Raw genomic sequence first — 16,334 nt, forward strand, 5'->3', positions numbered from 1 at the left:
GGGAGATTTTAGAGGCCAAAATAGGACGGAAATCAAGAATACCAGTTAGTTGATGGAGGCTTCGTTAAAAAGTTATTAACAATTAAATTAAAAAATTTGAAATCGTTCTGGAAAAATTATTTTCGGTTGCGGGGGTCAATTACAATCATTTTTGATGAATACACATATCCCCGAAATCCTATCCTCCTTCGAAAAAAAAATTCGGGTAGGTGGTGAAATTTCTCGGCGAGAAAAAAAATTTTTCAAATCGTTCTAAAAAAATTATTTTCGATTGCAAGGATCGATTATAATTATTTTTTATGAATAGCTATACCCCCGAAATCCTACGCATTTTCGAGAAAAAAATTCCTTAACGAAAATATGATTTGAGGCTAAAAATGCTTCACGTAAATTTCATGCGAATCTTTAAAACACAATAACTTCTGAACGGATTGGACGATTTTAATGTTCAAAAAGCCAAACGCCGCGTATTTTAGTGTAGAATATGTAGCAATTATAAAAATATTCGAAAGGTTGTTCCTTGGCCCTGTAATGTTAGAAAAACCCCATAAAAATGGTCCAATTTTCAAACAGCCATAACTTCTATAATAGTGACTATATTTCAATGAAACTTTTTCCTGAAGTAGAGCCCATAGGTGCCTACAAAAAAGTATTAGACAACTTTTCTATAGGGCGTCAAATAAAATTACTAAAAATCGTAAACGAATTTTTAAGAAAAATCGACAAGGGAGTATGTCTAGTAGGTGCCTAAATTTTTCGGCGAAATTGAAAAGTTTCAAATTGTTCTGGAAAAATTATTTTCGGTTGCGGGGATCAATTATAATCATTTTTGGTGAATAGACATACTCCCGAAATCTTACCCACTTTCGAGAAAAAAATTCAGTACAGGCGGAACTTTAAACGTTAATAACTTTTTAACGAAATCTCCATCAACAAATTAGTATTCTTGATTTTCATCTTATTTTGGCCTCTAGAATCTCCCATTAAAATTTTTCCCAGGGGTGGCCGAACACCCTGTATAGAGGGTGTTCGGTCACCTCAGGGAGAAATGTTAATGGGAGATTTTAGGGGCCAAAATAGGACGGAAATCAAGAATACCAATTGCTTGACTGGGGCCTCGTTAAAAAGATATTAACAATTAAATTCAAAAATTTCAAATCGCTCTGGAAAAATTATTTTCGGTTACGTGGGGCAATTGCAATCATTTTTGGTGAATATACATACCCCTGAAATCCTACCCATTTTCGAGAAAAAAATTCAGAAAGAAAACCAAATTTTTCGGCGAAATTAAAAAATTCCAAATCGATCCAAGAAAATTATTTTTGATTGCATGAGTCAATTTCAATCATTTTTGTTGGATAGACATACCTCTGAAATCCTACGCATTTTTGAGAAAAAAATTCAGAAAGAAAACCAAATTTTTCGGCGAAATTAAAAAATTCCAAATCTTTCTAAAAAAATTATTTTTGATTGCATGAGTCAATTTCAATCATTTTTGTTGGATAGACATACCTCTGAAATCCTATGCATTTTTGAGAAAAAAATTCAGAAAGAAAACCAAATTTTTCGTCGAAATTAAAAAATTCCAAATCGATCCAAGAAAATTATTTTTGATTGCATGAGTCAATTTCAATCATTTTTGGTTGATAGACATACTTCTGAAATACTACGCATTTTCGAGAAAAAAATTCAGAAAGAAAACCAAATTTTTCGTCGAAATTAAAAAATTCCAAATCGATCCAAGAAAATTATTTTTGATTGCATGAGTCAATTTCAATCATTTTTGGTTGATAGACATACCTCTGAAATCCTACCCATTTTCGAGAAAAAAATTCAGAAAGAAATCCAAATTTTTCGTCGAAATTAAAAAATTCCAAATCGATCCAAGAAAATTATTTTTGATTGCATGAGTCAATTTCAATCATTTTTGGTTGATAGACATACCTCTGAAATCCTACGCATTTTTGAGAAAAAAATTCAGAAAGAAAACCAAATTTTTCGTCGAAATTAAAAAATTCCAAATCTTTCTAAAAAAATTATTTTTGATTGCATGAGTCAATTTCAATCATTTTTGTTGGATAGACATACCTCTGAAATCCTACGCATTTTCGAGAAAAAAATTCAAAAAGAAAACCAAATTTTTCGTCGAAATTAAAAAATTCCAAATCTTTCTAAAAAAATTATTTTTGGTTGCAGGGGTCAATTACAATCATTTTTGGTGAACAGACATATCCCCGAAATGTTACTCGCTTTCTAGAAAAAAATTCAAGAAGATATGAAATATTTCGACAAAATTAAAAAATTTCAAATCGTTCTAAAAAAAATTACTTTCGGTTGTAGAAATGGATTACGATCATTTTTGGTCATTATACATACCCACGAAATCCTACGCACTTTCTAGAAAAAAAATTCCTTACCAAAAATCTAATTTGATGCCAGACATACACCCCCCGAAACATGCAAATGTTTAAAATGTCATAACATCTGAACGGATTGAAGGATTTTAATGTTTCAAATGGTAAACAACGCGTATTTTGGTGTAGAATATGTAGAAATTTTAACAATATTGAAAACGTTGTTACTTGATCTCGTAATATGAGGAAAACACCATAAAAATTGTCCAATTTTCAAACAGCCATAACTCCTATAATAGTGAATATATTTCAATGAAACTTTTTTCTAAAGTAGAGCTCATAGGCACCTACAAAAAAGTATTAGACAATTTTTGTGTAGAACCCCAAACAAAATTACTAAAAATTAAAAACGAATTTCTAAGAAAAATCGACAGGGGGTAGGTGCCTAAATTTTTCGTCGAAAAAAACAATTCCAAATCGCTCTGGAAAAATTATTTTTAGTCGCGGGGGTCGATTATAATTATTTTTGGTCAATAGACATACCCCCGAAATCTTATGCACTTTCGAGAAAATAATTCGAGAAGATATGAAATTTGTCGACAAAATTAAAAAATTTCAAATAGTTTTAAAAAAATTCTCTTCGGTTGTAGAAGTCTATTACAATCATTTTTTGTCATTACACATATCCCCGAAATCCTACGCACTTTCGCGTAAAAAATTCCTCACCGAAAATCTACTTAGGTGCCTAAATTCGACGAAAAAAAAAATTGAAATCGTTCTGGAAAAATTATTTTTAGTTGTAGGGGTCGATTATAATTATTTTCGGTCAATAGACATACCCGCGAAATCTTATGCACTTTCGAGAAAAAAATTCGAGAAGATATGGAATTTTTCGACAAAATAAAAAAATTTCAATTTGTTCTAAAAAAATTCATTTCGATTGTAGAAGTCGATTACAATTATTTTTTTTTGAATAGACATACCCCTGAAATCCTACGCATTTTCGACAAAAAAATTCAGAAAGGAGGTCAAATTTTTCGGCAGATATTAAAAAATTCCAATGCGTTCCAAAAAAATTATTTCTTGTTGCAGGTCAATTACAATTATTTTTGGTGAACAGACATATCCCCGAAATCCTACGCACTTTCGAGAAAAAAATTCAGTGCGTTTAAAGTTTAATTGACCCCCGTAAGCAAAAATAATTTTTCGAGAACGATTTGAATTTTTTTTCTTCGCCGAAAAATTTCAGCCGCAACCCCCTGCCGATTTTTGTTCTGGTATGTCGCCGGTTACATATTCCCAAAGATCGTTTTTAGTTAAAATTCTTCAAACTGTATCTTCCAAAAACATCATTGTTTTCGTTACTCAATTTTTCTATGTTGATGTTTGGAACGGTCATCTTACCTTGCTTTGTTAAATAACAAGATGACGAAAAACAGCTTACGGCGTGGCGTGATTTTGCTTACGCACTCGTGATTATGTTGCGTCTTAGATTTATCGGAGCAGAGTTGCGCAGTGGAAGCGTGCTGGGCCCATAATCTGTTGGTTTAGAGGTTGAAGCTTTTTAAAAATTCCATTTTACCCGTTCGCTTGCCCAGAGAATGTTTGGTATACGTGGGTGAAGGAGAATAACGTAGTCGTGTTTTGTCGGTATATCTTCATTCGACCGAGTCGTTTGGGCATTGGCGCCAAACTGCCAAAATCAGGCCCTGCTGTGGGTCTGCTTGTGCGCCGTTCGAACGTCCTAGGAATCACATTTGAGATTCCTTTCCTAGGATGGTCGTTGTTTAAGAGCGTCGTGTATCGCTGGCGACGGAGAGTCGGCCTACAGTTTACGTCTCTGCGCCAGTGTTTATATTATGCGGCGCCGTGCCCGTTGCATAATATAAATTAAATCGATTTATAATATATATCAGCCGCCACGTTATACAATACACAGCACAAACTCTCCATCGGATTCAAGTCAAGACTTTGTGCCGGCCATTCGAGTAACTTAATATCCGAATAACTAAAAAATTTCATATTCTTTTTGACAACACATTGGATCATTGTCCTGTTGAAAAATAAATTATTCTTCCAAATTCATTTTTACACAGACTGGAGATGGACAGCACGAAATCCGCAGGCTGGGCCTAGAAGTGGCACCCCAGAAAACGGAGGCCATGTCCTTTCAGAGACTTGGCCCCCGGGGGGTGCCACCGTCCGGCCTGCGGGTCCGAGTAGGGACAGCCTACGTCGAGGTCAAGGCCCATATGAAATATCTGGCCGGTGGCGCATCGTCGAGCATTTCGATCGCTTGGGCCCCCGTGTGGAGAAGGCGGCTGCCGCGTTAGGCCACCTTCTCGCGAATATCGGGGGGCCCGATGTTGGAGTCCACCGCCTCTAAGTGGAAGTGATGCGGTCTATTGACCTCTACGAGGCCTCCATCTGAGCCCCGCGCCTGTAGGCCAACCGACGCAGCGAAGAGATGCTTTGCCGCGCCAACCGTTGGCTGGCCATCCGGGTGATTCGAGGGTACCGCACCATCTCTCACGAGGCGGCGACCACCCTGGCGTGTCTGCCGCCCTGGAGCTCCTACCTTGGAAGAACCGGCAAGTGTACCGGTGCTCCAGGGAGCTCCAGGAGGCTGGGAGACCGCCAGAGGACAGGAGGCAAGCGGTCGAAGAGACGAGGCGCCGTCTACAACGGACCGTTCTGTTCATGTGGTTCCAGCAGATGATTCGGGCTGGAGCCACGCAACAGTCCGTTGGTACAGCCTTGCCACATTGACAAGGGTGGCGGGACAGACCGGGTAGGCTGTCCTATAGGATGACACAGGTACTCACCGGGCATGGTTGCTTTGATGAGTACCTGTGTCGAATCGGGAAGGAGGGCGACAGCGGTGGGCCATCATTGTGGAGGCTCCCAGGACACGGCCCAACACACGCTGGCAGCCTGTCCATGTGTGTTTCCGCTACAAAATATTTTCAAAATTTTTCTTTCATTATGGTTATACTTACCTTATACCTTAAATGTCACAAGTATGTTAAAAGTTTCGAAACAACAAAAGAAGAAATAAAAAATTTTTATTATTGCACTAGTGTTGCCTTAGTAATTTGAACCCGTATCGTGTGACAATGTTCGACGACCGAACATCAAGCGCACCGCTATTTTGGGGAACCACCTATAGCAAGGCACACTCGCCGGTACAGCGAGTGTTGGGTTCCAACGGGTCGGAGTGGGGATAAGTAGAGGGGATACAACATTTGCCTATATCGTGAACGCGTTCTGAGCTTGCATAAAGAAAATACTGTAATATCAATACAAATGCAACAGAAAAATTGTTATAAATGGCAGACTTTTACATATACTTTTACAAGAATGACAATCGTATTCACCTTTTTTTATCGATCTGTTTTGACACGCGGATTAGATTACGAGTATAATGTTTTTTCTATCCATTCTTCCATTGTAAACGTCGCCGTATTCGTTAAATCAGGATCTCGTTCTCTAAAGATATCTGCAAAAATAAAGTACGTTATTTTGCATAGCAAGTTGTGGCGGTTATAATGTTCTGTATACTTATCACTGTACGTTCGCATACCTATCATTGTTTTGAGTCGTACTGCGCACATTATGTAATCATCGAACGTGATCATGCCTTCTTTCGTTCCGTAACGATGTACAAAAATATTTAAAATATGATTATTAAGTCGATAACCCGCGCTATTTAACGCTTGTCGCAATTCGAATGCACTCAAGTATCCTGACTCGTCTTTGTCGTACAATTTGAAAACCGCCTTAAAATTAAACAGCACTTGTGAAAATTCATTTCAATAATTATTAAACGTACAGTAATTCCCGCTTTAAAGTTACAAGTTTTACACTTGAATAAAATCTTTCACTTAAATTTGTCACTATTTAAATTTTATCGCTTAAAAGGGAAAATAATAGTAACATCTGAAATTAGTAGGCGTTTAGATTGAATATAATTAACATACCCTCCATTTTCTTATATCGTTCCATAATGTTCTGAATTCTTCGAACCCAAGTTTCCCAGAATGATCTACATCCAGCATAGCCACCATACTACGGCACACATCTTTACTGAATCCTAGATCGTGTGTTTCTGAAATTAGAAAAATACTTCCAACTGTAACATTCGTTGAAATTTATTGCTTCGTGATGAACGTTCGACCGAAAGTAAATTCTTCTGAAATATTAAAAGACAATCATAAACTGCAACCGACTCTGACAACAACAAACAGATACGAACACATTGCAAACAGGTACCAATAGACTATACTAATAACAGTATGGTAGCTGCGTAACAGTTCTTCGCATACTGCATTCCAATTTTAATTAATGATGATTTCTAATCTTGTTGTGGCAAGAAAGCATGCAAAGAAATATTCAACTGCAGAGCCATACTACACTAATGATAAATAAATTAATACGGAAAACTGGATGTAAATAATGATACCTTTTCTCATTGCAAAATCCAAGATTTCTTTCAATTCCATCCAGTCTACTTCCATATCTTCGCCAGCAAGCTTCTTAAAGAATTCCCGAATGTTATCTTCATTTTGGCCTGGCTCTGGTTCACCTTGAATCTTAAAAGAGAATAAAATTATTCAAATTCGAGAAAGATAATGCAATAGTATATTGCAAAAGAGAAAACTGTCCCCACATGTATATTAATTTTTAGTACACATAACAGATTTACATTGTACTTCATTTATGGAGAATTTCTTGTACATACACATTACAGTGTGCTGGTTACCGCATCTCCGTTTCCTTGTGTGTTGTCATCTTTAGGATAAATCACCTAAAAGCCAAGCAACGCGAACATGCGAATCGTTACGTTTTATTAATACGGATCCACTAGCTGTCAATTAGTTTCTCGCAGTTCATTGTGAAACGATTATATATGTATATGCATGATTAGATATATAAGTAATCTACGCAAACACGAGTACACGTTGAAAGCATTATAAAAACCCTGCATATTAATCCTTATATCGATAACCAAAATACGGTTGCTCAATAACCAGGGGACAAGTTTTTCCTAACCTCCTACATGATGCATCGCGTACCACTCTTCCACGAGAGGAAGGCACAGGGTGTTTACAACCCCCACTCCTGTTGCAGTCAGCTGACTCACAGGTATTGGTCGAAAACAGTGACGACGATCTGTGACAGCCAATCAGCGGACTGCAGCAACAGTGGGGATGTAAACACACTGTGCCTTCTCTGGTGGAAGGACGATACTATTTCCAAAGGTTCTTTTCTAACTATCCAAAAAATGAGAATCCATAACGATTTTTGCAATATTATAACAAGGAAACTGGTACCTCGGTACCCTGTTATTGACATAAGGGTTAAACACATGTTATCAGAGTATGGAATTGGTCCAATATTTTTAGTGTGTATTTTTTTTACGTTAATATGTGTTAATATTGCGAATTAGTTAAATTACCGTGCGAACCGTGCACATATTTAAAGTACATTGATACTACGTGGGAGATATATGTATTGGTGTTTAAGTAGAATGTATTTATGGGGATTCCTTACCCTGTCATCAACTTTTCCAATACCGACTTCTTCGTCATTTTCCCTGGTAAATAGAATTAGAATCTAAATAACGGACTTCTATCGGGCTTAATTCTATCCAAGGAAAGAATCACTTACTCCATGTTGTTCTGATTTTCGGAGAAGATTCGAAGCAGAAATTCACCTTCCTCGTTTGGATCGAATGTACTTGGAACTATACAATAGACACCAGGCGGCAATTTAAAGCGACACGTAACTTCTCGTAAATTTATGAATACCGGCGAGCTCCCGACCGATGCATTGTATGCGAAGAAATTGATGTCTAATGGTTTTGGTAATCGTGCAGGATTCTCCAACTATACATAGAAATCGATGCAACTGTATGAATCTTTATTCTGTTACTAAACTTATTTTTCGTGCATTTATATTGGAATGCGCGCAAATTTATAATCTCTACCTATGCGCCATCTGTCGATAAAAATGTAAGATTCATATGAGAGAAGACTAGTGAGTTGAGTATGCCACGTTGCGAAAGACACTTTTGTTCAAAAGTATCCTATGTAATAATGTTCTGACTAGAAAAATTTTTTGTCGACCACGTTCCTCTTTATCCAACAATTATAAATACTTACATGGTATATCGCGAATCCAATAGTTAGGCTCTCTGCGCCCATCATTCTCTGTGCTCGTCTATTTTTCTGCATCAACGCAACGATTACTGTACACTTATCATCATCTTCGTCCGGATACTCCAACGTAATACGATACTGAGGGTTATGCCAAAATGTTTCTGCGACCCGTTAAAAATTTTTAATTGGTATTTGATGAAAAGAAACTGGAAAATACGTTAAAACGAAAGAAACGTTTACCTAAAAAGTTCCTACAACCTCCAGCCGTAACACCTCGCACCCACTCGCCTTCGAAAACGCTCATTTCCCATTTCTTCTTACCAGCGTTTAAATCGTCCTCGGTCAACGAGTCGGGATTTAAATTGCATATTTCTAGTTGCGTAAAGTACTGCTTAAAATCTTGAAACGACATCCAAAATTCACCGTCCACGTCGAAAGTTAAGCCTAATTCCTCCTTCTCGTTATCGGAAATAAATCTCCATTCGGGTGATCTATCGAACGAGAAGAAAAATGGTAACTTCCGATACTCGTCGGAAAATGAAAATATTGTGGTTCAAGTTAACCAAGTTGACTTCCTATACACTTTCTGACTAACAAACATTACGAAGGTGAATTGAACTAGCTATAACATTATAAAATTTCGATGCTGATTATTGGAATTTTCAAGTAACCATTTTTTATCAACATATTTTGGTCGTTTGACTTACTGATCGCTCCACGGACCGTTCCATTCTGCCTCATTTCCCCAGGGATTCCTAAGTCTAAGTAGAGGTATTCTTCCATAACGATTTGGCGTCTGAATGTCCACGTACTTGACGCGTGTAATACTATAAGCATGGCCTCTGATCAGTCCTTGAGGCGTTCTCGCCTCCAATACGTTTGGATCGGGCTAAAATAGAAGAACATTTTATTTATCAGTACATTCGAAGAATATAGTGATCGTCATGTTATTGGATTTACCTCTATCGAACAGCCCATTAACGAGTTCCTTTCAAAAGCTTTTAGCAGAATACTGAATAAATTCGGAGGGACTTTGTCCATTTGATACATTTCCGTCACACCGCCCGTAAAGTCTTCCATGGCCTCGCAAGTTGTTCCACCTTTCAGCGCCTCGTACGAGCCATGAAGCTTCGCATAAGCTTTCTCTAGGAGAGCACTCCAAAACTCGTTATTCTCCGCTGAACGCAGGTACACTAATTCACCGTAATAAGTAGGTAATCTGTCGTCGATCACTACGTCCACCCATCTACCGTATTGCCAGAACCTGTAACCAGATATAAATATTATGAAACATGAGATTTTTACAATAATCCACCTACAGTCAGGGACAAAAGCAAGTGGGCATATGATGAAAAAGGATATCAATGAAATTTAATCAATATAACATTGCAATTACATGTTTAAGCTTTATTTAATATTCATCCTTATAGTATATAGATTATTTAAACAACAATTGAAATAAATATTAACAATCGGTGTAAGCTCAAATTAGGTTTAAACAAAAAATGAAACTATAAGAGAGATATAGAAGTAAGTGGACACTACCAATAACAACTAATTAATATTTAGCATTGCTACCTTTTGCTGCAACTACGGCCTCTACTTGTCGCAGCATACTATTTGCATGATTTTCTATGTAATCTTTGTCAATAGTGCCAAATGCTTATTTTGAATTATTAAAAAACTCCATTTTATCAATACACACCACAGATTCTCTATCGGATTCAAGTGAGGACTTTGTGTTGGCCATTCGAGTAACTTACTACCACGATCACTAAAAAATTTCATACCCTTTTTGGTAACATGTTTTGGATCATTGTCCTGCTGAAGAATAAATTCTTCCAAATTCATTTTTATTGTTATCTCTTCCTAATTTCTGTTGATTACGCTAATATGCTTATTAGTATTCACAATACCATCAATTCGTACTAAAGTTCCAATCCCATGACATGAAAAACAACCCCACATCATTAATGAACCACGTTTAAATTTAACCGTTGGTGTGGTAAATGATTTTTTGTATGTTTCATTTTTCTTTCTCCAGACATTTTGCTACTTCTTCAATTGTCGCATTTCAAATTTTGATTCATCAGATCATATTATGTTTTTCCAGAATGATATCGGGATATTAACGTACTTTTTAGCAAAAGGTAAACGTTTTTTCATGTTCTTTTTATTATTATAAGGTTTACACCTTGCCCTACAAAATTTTAGTCCCACTTTGTCTTTGTCTGTGTGTGGTAGTACAACGTTTCCGTCCAGGGTGTCTTAAATTCTCTACAGTATTGTGTATTAAATATGTTTTTCATAGTTTATCCACCTTACTCTTTGATACTTTATACTTTTGTGCTATAACACGGAAACTTAACCTATCACAACAGTGCAAAAGAATTAAATTACGAATTTGATATGAAATTTCTGCTGTTTTTGGCATTTTATATCAACGCTTAATATTACTTGTATGATGACTGAATAAGCACTGAAAAATTTATTCGATCGTATGTTAATACGACCGTCATATAATGTTTCTATAGAGGGTGTTCAGCAACCCCCGGGAAAAATTTTAATAGGAGATTCTACAGGCCAAAATAAGACGAAAATCAAGAATACCAATTTGTTGATCGAGGCTTCGTTAAAAAGTTATTAACGTTTATAGTTGCGCCTGTAGATAGGCAACCTGCGCACAGCTGTGTGCGCGTGATACTGATTCTCACTCTCAAGACTCGCTACTTTAAACGTTAATAACCTTTCAACGAAGCCTCAATCAACAAATTAGTGTTCTTGATTTTCGTCTTATTTTAGCCTCTAGAATCTCCCATTAAAATTTTTCCCACGGATGACTGAACACTCTGTATGTATACCCGTGGGAAAAATTTTAATGGGAGATTCTAGAGACCAAAATAAGACGAAAATCAAGAATACCAATTTGTTGATGCAGACTTCATTAAAAAGTTATTAACGTTTATAGTTGCGCCTGTAGATAGGCAACCTGCGCACAGCTGCATGCGCGTGATACTAATTCTCACTCTCAAGACTCGCAACTTTAAACGTTAATAACTTTTTAACGAAGCCTCAATCAACAAATTGGTACTCTTGATTTTCGTCTTATTTTAGCCTCTAGAATCTCCCATTAAAATTTTTCCCAGGGTTGGCCTAACACCCTCTATATTTCTTGTCTTGCAATAATATATCAACTAAGTGTTCATTTACTTTGTCACTCTGGAATTGGTTGATTTTTGGTTAAACGTAATGTCGGTTTACATCGATTGTTAATATTTATTTTAAATGTTATTTAAATAATCCGTATACTATAAAGATAAATGTTAAAGCTTAAACCTGTAATCATGATACTATAGTAATTAAATTTCATACTGATATTCATTCTCATCATCCACCCACTTAACTATATAACTAAAATGTACATTTAAAAATTTTTCAACAGAATATAGAAATCACTCGGAAGTCATAAAATGTTAGAAATCGCAATTCAGCACACATGTTTGTTATTCGACTAAAAAGTCAGAATGAACCAACGATTCGCGGAAATATTATTTTTATTCAAACGCTGTAGGTACCTGAAATGAAAGATACCGGCGTAATTTTCTTTGAAGCTCTGGTCTTCTGGCACTACTTGGAAAAATAAATTACTGTCCATAGTTAGATTCGCAACTGCAGCGAGTAACCAACAATCTCCCAATTCACCCTGCTGAATATCGAATCTGGAGAAACCTTCCACAAACAGCAGTGGATTATCCACGATTTCCTGAAGTAAAAACGTTTAAACCGAATATAAAATTCCGTATGAAAACTTCTGGTTGAGAATAAAATGAATACTCAATAATAAATAAAATTATTAATTATTTATATTATTATTGATTATATAATCGTTTGAATTATTAGAAAATTTTCAAATATTCTTACCATCGGACGTTTCCATTCTATATGTCTGTCAGGACTTTTCGAAAAATATAAGGACGAGTCCGCTGTCGGAAACTCGGGATCTTCGAAGAGTCTGCCCGTTGACAAACATTCTCGCCTGATTGTATTGAAGTCTTGAACAGCTGCTCGTGGTCGAAACCCAGATCCTTTTTCTCCTAACTGGAACAACCCATCATTCCTTTTATTTCTTGTAAATAATAATGACAACAACAATAATAATAATAATTCAAGATCTTACGATAGTTTACGTTGTAACAGGATTTCCGAATGAAATTTTTCGTAGTTTTTATGCCCTTATCCTTGCTCATTTTCTTAACGTTTAGAAATTTTGATTCGGAATTTAAACTTCCTTTTCCCGAAGGCACTGCCTCGGAATACGAACCGAATGCGACTTGCGAGATACTAGGAATCGTGCTTCTACGATTTCCATATCTACTATTACTATATTCTAACGTTGACGATGTTTTCAACACTGCAACGCCCTCTTGCATGTAATTCGAGAGCCGATAGTTTGTATATTTACGATCCGGTTCCATGTCAGTATGTATGACCGAATAAAAAAGAACAAACAAAAAGTTTGACCCAGTTTAATGTAACGAGCAAATTGAACTGTTCGGACTCGCGAATACAAGTATACTATTGCAGCATTCTTTCGATTAAAATTATCTATTGCGGCGTATAACCGGAAGAAAGCTAACCACATTGAGTTTAGATTGTTAACTATCGTTAATTGCAGCGAGCTACGCGTGCGCAGTGTGACGATAATAACACGAGCGATAATCGGTAATAGATTGATAGAAAAAGAAAATCTCTATAAAAATGAAATTTATTATTTACAGATAGAGGTTAGAGGATTTCCCCTACGAGGAGGATGATTCACAAATACATGTCAATACTTCAAGGAGTGTATCTACACTTAAAAATAAGCGAAACACGTTATACGAATATAGTGGTCGTTCGTTGCAATATTTATATTCTCCTATGTTGAATTTTTATTTAGCATATTATCAAATTTTTGTTCGTCCCATTAATTTCGTGACTAATTTTAAATCTATAAGAAATTTGATCGTCGATGAATTCAATCATTGTAGGTACAGGTCCTACAGATAAAGGTTACATAAAAGACGCACTGTTATCTTAGTCGTTCGTTTCAATACACGCATGATGAATGAGTGTACATGACGCAGGATATAAGTATTTTGTTAATCATAGTTCCAGCAAACACTTTACGCGAGGTGGTGAATGCGTACGCATTCATTGTGTGTTGAAACCAGGATCAACGTCAACGTTCTTATCGACATCATTTATACTTCTTACTATACAGGGTGTTCCGACAACCATGGGAAAAATTTTAATGGGGGACTCTAGATGCCAAAATAACACGAAAATCAAGAATACCAATTTGTTAATTGGTATCGGAGGCTTCGTTAAAAAGTTATTAACAATTAAATTAAAAAATTTCAAATCGTCCTAAAAAAATTATTTTCGGTCGCGGGAGTCAATTATAATTATTTTTGGTCATTACACATACCTTCGAAATCCTGTCCATTTTCGAGAAAAAAAATTGGGTAGGTACTGAAATTTTTTGATGAAATTAAAAAATTTCAAATCATACTAAAAAAATTATATGTAGTTACAGGGGTCAATTACAATTATTTTTGGTCATTACATATACCCCTGAAATCCCACGCACTTTCGAGAAAAAGATTCGAGTAAGTGCTGAAAGTTTTGGGTGAAGAAAAAGACTTTCGAATCGTCTTGGAAAAATTATTTTTAGTTGCAGAGGTCAATTGCAAGCATTTTTGGTCAACAAACATACCCCCGAAATCCTACTCAGTTTCGAGAAAAAAATTCCTTACCAAAAATATAATTTCTGGCCAGAAATGTCTGCCCGAATTTTCATGTAAATCTTTAAAATATCGTAACTTCTGAATGGATTAGACGATTTTAATGTTTAAAAAAGCAAACTACGCGTATTTTGATGGAGAATATGTAGAAATTCCGAAAATATACGAAAAACTATTCCTTAACACTTTGAAATCAGAAAACCCCCATAAAAGTGGCCCAATTTTCAAATAACCATAACTCCTACAATAGTAAATATACTTCAATGAAACTTTTTTCTAAAGTAGAACTCGTGTATACCTACAAAAAAGTATTAGACAACTTTTCTATAAATCATCACCCAAAATTATTAAAAATCAAAAACGAATTTTTAAGAACAATCGACAGGAGGTAGGTACCTAATTTTTTCGACAAAAAAAAAATTTCAAATTGTTCTGAAAAAATTATTCTTATTTGCAGGGGGCAATTACAATCATTTTTGTCCATTAGACATACCCTCGAAATCCTGCCCACTTTCGAGAAAAAAATTCCTAATCGAAAATATAATTTGAGGTCTGAAATGGTTCCCCAGAAATTTCATGCGAATATTTGAAACATCGTAATTTCTCAATGGATTGGAGGATTCTAATGTTTCAATATGCAAACAACGCGTATTTTTGTGAAGAATATGTAGAAATTCCGAAAATATACGAAAAACTATTCCTTAACACTTTGAAATCAGAAAACCCCCATAAAAGTGGCCCAATTTTCAAATAACCATAACTCCTACAATAGTAAATATATTTCAATGAAACTTTTTTCTAAAGTAGAACTCATGTACACCTACAAAAAAGTATTAGACAACTTTTCTGTGGGGCGTCAAACAAAATTACTAAAAATGAAAAACTAATTTTTAAGAAAAATCGACAAAGGTAGGTGTCTAAATTTTTCGTCAAAATTAAAAAATTTCAAATCGTTTTAAAAAAATTATTTTCAGTTTCAGGGGTCAATTACAAGCATTTTTGGTGAATAGACATACCCCCGAAATCCTGCGCATTTTTGAGAAAAAAATTCAGAATGGGCGGAACTTTAAACATTAACAACTTTCTAACGAAGCCTCAATCAACAAATTGGTACTCTTGATTTTTGTCTTATTTTGGCCTCTAGAATCCCCCATTAAAATTTTTCCTGCGGTTGGCCGAACACCCTGTATATCTACAAAATTTATAACGTACGCTCTTTTTCCAGGGAAGTATTCGTTCACTTCGGAACCCGACATCACACGATATACAATTTGAAAATATTGCGACAACAGTTGTTTGAGCGTCTGATCGTTATCGCGCCAGCGACATTAATTTTAAACGAGTTTCCAAGGAAATTTCCAAATAAAGTTCGCCCAGTCGAATAATGCGTCAGCGTCCAAAATTATTCGGTTAAAATTGAAATCGATCGGACGAGTTTCAGGACGCATACCATTTTAATGTCGAAAAGCGACGGAAGAAATCGTTTGACTTCGACGACTGTCTTAACGAAGATGTCATCGGTACGACCCGAGTTCCCATCGTCGTAGTAACTCATCTTCCTCGTCGACTATGCCCTAACTACGTTACTGGAATTACCACTGATTACTACGTTCGAATAAAAAGATCGTTCGACGCGATTTCGAACGGGTCTTCTTTGCTCGCATTTTGACGGTTAGTTCTCGTCACGTGTCACTGTACGACGCAGATTGCTTCAGCCGCCATGAACGAAAAGCCGGAGGAAACTCGATCCTGGCTCTTGTCGCGATTTCACCGCGCGGATATGGAACCGTTACGTTGACAAGTCTGGAGCCATGAACTGAGATCATTCTCCTGTTACCCTCGCCGATGTTTCGTCACGCGGCACAACGCACGCGATAATGCACGACGGTTCTTTTTCCTCAACTTTTCAGTGGCGAATGTCAGCGTGCTAGCAAGAACGAATCGAGTGGAATTTAGGTGTGTGAGATACGTGATACCTGATTGCAATTTCGCAGTTTCACAACGAGCGGATGCGTACGCACGTGTCGCCGGCA

The 16,334-nt window shown here is 36.3% G+C and overlaps 1 protein-coding gene across 6 annotated transcripts; it reads right to left on the reverse strand.

Annotated features, from left to right (window-relative positions):
* Positions 1-5,450: 5,450 nt before the first annotated feature.
* On the reverse strand, positions 5,451-16,075 carry LOC143349392 (calpain-A-like). Of its 6 annotated transcripts, none has more exons than XM_076780613.1 (14): positions 12,703-13,105; positions 12,437-12,613; positions 12,091-12,278; positions 9,476-9,779; positions 9,223-9,404; positions 8,756-9,006; positions 8,519-8,676; positions 8,025-8,242; positions 7,908-7,950; positions 7,117-7,161; positions 6,817-6,946; positions 6,335-6,462; positions 5,938-6,133; positions 5,451-5,853 (listed from the first exon to the last, which is right to left on the reverse strand). In XM_076780613.1, the coding sequence occupies exons 1-14, from the start codon at positions 12,988-12,990 to the stop codon at positions 5,768-5,770; spliced, it is 2,394 nt and encodes a 797-aa protein (XP_076636728.1). In that variant the 5' UTR covers positions 12,991-13,105; the 3' UTR covers positions 5,451-5,767. The 6 variants fall into 6 exon arrangements, with proteins under 6 accessions (XP_076636728.1, XP_076636729.1, XP_076636730.1 ...); XM_076780615.1 differs by lacking the exon at positions 12,703-13,105 and adding an exon at positions 15,752-16,075 and having other exon boundaries at positions 5,453-5,853; XM_076780617.1 differs by having other exon boundaries at positions 5,455-5,853; positions 12,693-12,822.
* Positions 16,076-16,334: the final 259 nt, after the last annotated feature.

This window comes from Colletes latitarsis, chromosome 13 (genome assembly GCF_051014445.1).
Source record: "Colletes latitarsis isolate SP2378_abdomen chromosome 13, iyColLati1, whole genome shotgun sequence".
Lineage (NCBI taxonomy): Eukaryota > Metazoa > Arthropoda > Insecta > Hymenoptera > Colletidae > Colletes > Colletes latitarsis.